The sequence below is a fragment of the Nuphar pumila genome, chromosome 6 (assembly GCF_984573655.1).
Source record: "Nuphar pumila chromosome 6, dmNupPumi1.hap1.1, whole genome shotgun sequence".
Classification (NCBI taxonomy): Eukaryota; Viridiplantae; Streptophyta; class Magnoliopsida; order Nymphaeales; family Nymphaeaceae; genus Nuphar; species Nuphar pumila.
Genome location: NC_143254.1, coordinates 2,543,995 through 2,550,675, shown reverse-complemented (window position 1 = coordinate 2,550,675; position 6,681 = coordinate 2,543,995). Strand labels below are relative to the sequence as shown.

The window sequence follows — 6,681 nt, the reverse complement described above, 5'->3', positions numbered from 1 at the left end:
GTTTTTGTATAGTTCAAAAAAAAAGAAGAAGCTATCTCCAACATTGGGACTTTTCATTGAAAGATTGTGATTATTTATTTATTTTTAAAGTGTTGTCACAATATCGCCTATCTTTTAATATATTTAAAATAACAAAAAGTTCTCATTTATTGAGATATTTTCATCGCCAAGATTTTCCCCATAACGGGATTCTGTCGTAGGGCATTCATGTCCAAGTCCCGACCCGGTTTGCTTTAGGACCTGTCTAAGGATGTAAGCAATTCAGATTCAGATCGGATGTGGCCAACACTAGGATGTTGGCTTGACGGATTTGAAATATAATTCGGATTATGATGGTGAAAAACTCATACCCGATCTGTTTTTTTACATATAAGCCGATTCAGAATATCCATTAAATTTAGATATTCGTCGGAAGCAAAAAAAAGCCAAAACCATATTTGGCATCGAATTATAGTCGGATATGGTTTTGGCTTACCAAATGCAACTAAAACGGAATCGAATTCCGTCGGGTATCGGATAAAATCCGATTACCCGTTTGGCAAACAAATTAGCCAAGCCCGTTGTCGTAACACTAGCCCTCGAGGCCTCGACCCATCTTCCCCCGATCGCGGCTTTAGAAGGAATTTTGGGACGCCGTTTCTCTCTTTCTCTCTCTTTCAGAGATGGCGGTGTCGTCGTCGCCATCGCCGTCGTCGTCTCCCGATCGGAAGCGCCGGCGCAGTGACAGAGAGAAAGGGCCGTCCAAGACGCGCAGCAAGCAAAGGCACAGGGCGAAGCGGAGCCGCAGGCACGACCCTTCCTCCTCTTCCTATTCTTCTGCCTCCTCTTATGAGACGGATAACAGGTTATCCTCCCAAGAATTAGGGTTTTCTTGTTTTCTTTTTCCTTTCCGTTGTCTTGAAGAATCTGGCTCCTTCTTTCTCGTTATTTTACTGATTGGCTTCGTCGATTCGTTTGTGTTCTTCGTGGACTTATCTGTGCGAGGATCTGATGCCTTAGTTTTTTCCCTTTCTCTCTGAATGGTTGATCCGCGGTGGATATTGGGATTGTCGTGTGTCGGTTATGCGTTAAGTACTATGTGCGCCATAAATCGATAGCGGCCATAGAAGGAAATTTGGGTAAATTTTGGTTGGGGGGTGGGGGTGAGGTTATAGAGAGATGGGAAAAGGTTTATGTGGTTTGATGAGAGAATTTGGACTTGTTGATATAGATATTTCTCAGCTGACGGTTCGAGTTGGATGGTTGCGTTTGGTTTCCGATGAATACGTTTGTTGCCTAATTCGAATGATGAGCGGAAAACGTCTGTGAGGAATGGTGTGGTTACAAAATTGTTGGAACAAATTTGGAGGTGCAAGATTTGTGGACAAAAGAAAAATGCCTGAGTTTCTCAATTTGAAATTTGGCTGCAATGGTTGACAACGATCGCCTTAACCCATGATCATTTTTTAGGATATAGTTGAGATGACTTCAAAAAGAAGTTTCCCTTTGTTGCATTTAAACTTATTTGAATCATCTGATGCTGTGGTTAAACATCAGAAAGCTGGAAAGTGAGAGGTGTAATCTTGTTTTTTTGTTTGGATTTGTTACTATTTTTTGTTAGCAAAGTTGGTTACTACCGTCTTCGAAAAGATAAAGTAGTCCATTTTCTGGTTTTACTTGTTGGATAAGAGTTGAAATGCATTATGTGGTGAACTTAATAGATCTTGGTTAACATAGACAGTTTTTATTGTCTGTTTTGTTAATTTTCAAATTTCAATTGTATTAATGAAATGTAAATTTCTATCTGGCTGATTTAGTAACGTGAACGGTTATGAATTGTCTAAGACAGAGGTAATTTGTTCCTGTTGAGGAATTTGAATTTCTTTTTTTTTTAGTAATTGGACCATGAATGATTATTCATTGTCTGAAAAAGGAGATTCTAGATCTAGTAGGATGCTCAAAATTTTCCTTCACGACTTGTTAAGAACTTCAATGGTTGTAGTTTAGGTCAGATGCCTGCATGACAGGAAATTCATTTAGGTGTATTATGTAAGCCTATGCAACTATCAGGACTTAGTTAAACTATTTTACACGCAAACTTAGAACTGACAATGATAGGGAGTGAATTTTAATCGAGGTATTTCCAAACTAAACAGGGGTCCAGGTTTGTATCAGCTAGGTTGGAAAGTCCATTCCAGATCCTAATTTCAGTTAAACTTAGTCTATAGCTTTGCACCAGCAGGGACAACTGCTAATCCAAAAACATTCCTGTCCCTTTTGCACTGTATATTGAACCCTATGGAGAACTTTATTTCTAACCCTAAGCTGCTATGTCACATGGGTGCAGGTGCGGCACTTTCAAAAAACTTGGGTGCGGGGGTGCGGCAAATATATATATATATATATATATATATATATATATATATATATATATATATATATATATATATATATATATATATATATATATATATATATATATATATATATATAAAGTTCAAAAGTTACACATAAATGACCCTAGGTGCATTGACTGCACCCAGGGTCAGGTTGACTGCATTGGGTGCAACGCGGGTGCGGCACCTAGTTGGAGAGTCCCTATGACATAGCTAAGCTGTCATTCTTTATTTTCTGTGGAAAAGTAACTAAATCCTTTAGTTTTGGATGAATGTCATGTCAGTACTGGTGCTTCATGACCCAATGTCAATTTGACTAACCTAATCCACTTCAAAAAATTTATGTCTCGTCTTGATTTTTTTGGCTTCAAGTTATCTTTAGCAGCATTTCTATGTTGGATGTTGACATGTATAATCCATGAATTGGATCCTAATGCATATAAATACAAATGGTCTAATAGGAATAAGAATTTCCAGGCACATTGGTGCATTTCATTTCTGAACAGAACAATTTTCAAGTAGTGATCAATCGATTATTTATTTTGTTTTCTCTTCCTTTATTTATTATGCTCCCTATGATTGAGGTTGGTGTCAGAGTTTGACCTGTGATCTACATGAACATTTTATGCAAGACAACAATATTTTGGGTGTAGTGTCTCTCCAAGGTATATAATTTAGTGTTGCTTGGTTGTAAATCAATTTGGAGAATGGGATCATGCACACTTAGGCCTATATATCAAACTTGGTCTCTATGTCCAGTCTAATGTAAACCAATGCAGCATTACCTTGCCCTGACTGTTACAGCCAGCTGCTTTTCTCAATTCTCACTCTAGCCAATTGCCATAGTCGTACATGTATTCTTTTCAGCCAGCAAAGCCATAAGTTTTAATACTATCGATTATAAGCCATTTGCATTTTAAGCATTTCTGATGTTTGCATAGGCAACCGCTTGAACTTTGCATTGCTAACCTTCCTTTTGATGTATGTCGCTTTGTTGATCAATTAACATTGAGTGTTTGTGCTTGCAAGTTGTCAATTTTATGTTGATCAAGGTCCATGATGGCCTGATGAGGCCTGCTGGAATATCAAGGCCAGACCTGGGCTGTTAAGAACCATTGCCTAGTCTTACCCCGGCTGCCAACTTTTGCTCCTTGCCTGCCAAAATGAAATGTAGGCGAGACCTTGATTCCTAATTGTACCAGTGCAGAGTACATGTAATTTAATTTGGAGTTCAGTCATCTTTACACCCTGAAACCCATGGTCCTACAGAATACTAGATACACTGCAATTGCTAATGTATCTTATTAATGTGAGGTTCTCCATGTCTTTCAAGAGGATAGAAAGTAAAATATATGCCACTCAGTAGCCTCTTACCCATGACTTGTGATCCCACCATACATCTTGGTGCTATACGTGCTATATAAACTAACATCTCTATTCCCTCCACAAGTTTCCAGCACCTTTTAGGTCAGGTGAAGTGATGCTCCTGTATTTACCAAAGTTGCATGGGCTGGAAGAGTGGCCTTGTTTTCTTGGTTCCAGTGCCAGCCTTGCACTGTCTTCATCTGCCCTTAATTTAGCTGATGATCTCTTTCAATTTGAAGCATTCTACCCATCATTAGTGGACAACCGTGAGAACTTAGGCAAGGAACTTATTTAAAATTTTAGCTTATGTTAATTGATTGTCCATCAAAACCTTGTACTCAAGAGTAAAATTCTAAGATGTTTGATTTTGTTCTACATCCCAACCTGTCCTTAATCTTCAATTCCATGTTTTATATCTTCTGTAGCATTCCAATTTTGTTGGATGTCTTTGGAGAGATCATGCTACATTTTATATGCTAGTTAAACTTGTTTTTTTTTTTTTCAAGTCTGTGGATCTTGATTGTGTCCAACAAGTCCTGTTATGTTCACTGAAATGCAATGCCAATTGCCATGGGGGCACACGAACATTTTTAACTGGCTGTGCTTTTTATGATAACTGTAGTGGAAGCTCATCAGATAGTGAAGATGAGATGTCTAATCGTCCAAAGAAACACATGTCTAGTAGCCGATCTAAGAAGGTGATATATTGTTGTCCTCTTCAGAAAATCATATTTAATCTGCAGATTCGATCTCCTCTAATTTTTCCTCTGTGTAGATCAAGGACAAGGAGAGAAGTAAGAGGCATCGGCACAAGCATTCTAAGCAGAAGTCAAAGGAGGTATGCATTTCAAAACGTTCTATGCAGTGCAAGGGTTTTTCCATCCTCCATGACGCATGATAGAAAATTTTTGGTGTCTGCGCTAAATGGTTTCGGATCAATATCCAAATTTCTTCAATCAGTCCCCTTCTCCCTGAAAGGCATGATGATTTGCCTGCCTCATAATCTATTAGGCATACATTGGACAAGCAGAAGCAGGCTTGTTTAAATCTAGTGTTTTGAGAAAGCTCTGAGTATTGGAATTGTCAGAGTTGTAGACCAAAGTGATCTTCCTCCTTCTGGGTTATAATCCTACCTAATAGGCATTCATTTCCGATTTTGTGTATATGACCCTGTAATTATTGTTCATACAGCTGTATCTCTTTCATGTAATGGTGCTTATATATTTTGCTGCCTCCATTTGGGTTGGCTCTTTGAAATTGGAGCTGTGGTCTGCAACGTGGTAAAATGGTGCTGGATTGGCTGGCTGGCTATTGTTTTTTGCTTGGGTTTTTCTGGGCAATGGGAGCATTATATAGAAACCACAGGATAAGAGGCGCAGCAGTCCTGTTCAGCTCTCAAAGGTTTTTCTACATATCTCTGTGAATTCCATCGAATCACTTTCAGGAAATTTTGCAATTCTTTTTCTGACACTTGAAAAATGCCACTAAGTTTGTGTTGTTGCTTTGATTCAGTTCCTAGGGCGTGACAAAGATGATGATGTTCGCCGAAGTGCTGTATCTGGTAAAAAGGTACTGCGGCCTCTACTTTTCCACTTCTAATGCATTTCATATGGCAAGATTTTCTGTTGTGTAAATTTCATTGTCAATAATGAGACTGAATTTTAGTTCCGCATTAGATTCTATTGAAGCTGGAGAAAACCAAAGAGGACAAAGAAGCAGAGAGCAAGCGCAATGAATTGCTGAAGTTTTTGAACGCTAGCTACGATTAATGTGAGAAATTGATGGCTTTTGCCATCTGCTGTACAAGTTTTACCATTTTGTTTAACCGCAAACGGTGTCATGCCGGACAATATTGTCGATGATACAGTTTTTTCATCTTTTATTTTTCTTTTGGTATTTACTTGTGTGTTTCTTTTAGAACCTATGTAAAATGTTGTGTATGTGATTCCTATATATGAAGTTACTTTGTCTTATATGCTCCTTATCTGCAAATTGACTATGTTTCAGTTTGCCCTGTTATTTAAAATGCTAATTCGGGCGTAAATGAACAGAACTATAATATAATTGGATCCGTATTTCAGCTTTTTTGAAAAGTTTTTTTTTTTGAAAGGCAAGCTGGGGTTAGGCAGAGCCTTACCAGTTATACATCTATACCATTGGGTTTTGAACCTGCAACGTCCCAACACAAGGTGACGTGCACTAGCTGCTCCTACCAGACAAGCAGAGCCCCATTGGTATTTTTTTTTGTTTAAAAAGTTTTTATCTTAAATATAACTTTTCATATTTTGAATAATTCTCTCAACGAATGAATGAATGAGTTTTCTTGAAGGCACGGTTTTTTTTGTTTCTCAAAGATTTATTGGAAAAAACGTGCCAAATATCGAGATGCTTTCGAACTACCACAGAAAATCAAAGACTTCACAAAAGTGTTACGATATATTGAAAAAATCAAGATTTTATTGTTAAAGCAAATTTGCCACAGAAAAAACTGGTATTTTTGTTCGTATCGGCAATTTCTCGATCTTCTTCATCATTTTCTATTTTTTAATGAGATTTTCTCTATAAAAACACAATAAATTTGTGAATTTTCAAAATCCTTCAATAAATTTGGAGGTCCACAAACTCAACTCTTCTTATTCCCCCATTTCTTGTAACACATGCTCATAAAAAACGGTTCTACTCATTTAGCAGGGATGACTTGTCAACGTCACCAATTTGATTGATGAGACATCACAAGTTCAAAACCCATAAGTGGCATCCATTGCCATAAGGTCAAAGCTGGGTGGCTGTGAGGACAATCAGAGGCCAGCCAATGTGTGGTGGTTCCCTTGGCCTAACAAAAAGAAATAGCCCAAAACAATGGCGGTCTAGTCTGGACTTTGGAGGACCATAGTGACAAAAGTAAAAAAACATGGCAAAATCTTGGCAGCCAAAAACTTGC

At 38.0% G+C, this 6,681-nt stretch overlaps 1 protein-coding gene across 4 annotated transcripts; it reads left to right on the top strand.

Moving 5' to 3' along the window:
- Positions 1-601: 601 nt before the first annotated feature.
- On the top strand, positions 602-5,620 carry LOC149833657 (uncharacterized). 4 transcript variants are annotated; one of them, XR_016432466.1, is made up of 6 exons: positions 602-844; positions 4,363-4,438; positions 4,516-4,578; positions 4,932-5,141; positions 5,253-5,309; positions 5,417-5,463. XR_016432466.1 is itself a non-coding variant. In XM_090009800.1 (6 exons), exons 1-6 carry the CDS (start codon positions 663-665, stop codon positions 5,507-5,509), a joined length of 516 nt encoding a protein of 171 aa, XP_089865926.1. In that variant the 5' UTR covers positions 602-662; the 3' UTR covers positions 5,510-5,620. The 4 variants fall into 4 exon arrangements, 2 of the variants coding, with proteins under 2 accessions (XP_089865926.1, XP_089865927.1); XR_016432467.1 differs by having other exon boundaries at positions 5,406-5,451; XM_090009800.1 differs by having other exon boundaries at positions 5,097-5,141; positions 5,417-5,620.
- Positions 5,621-6,681: the final 1,061 nt, after the last annotated feature.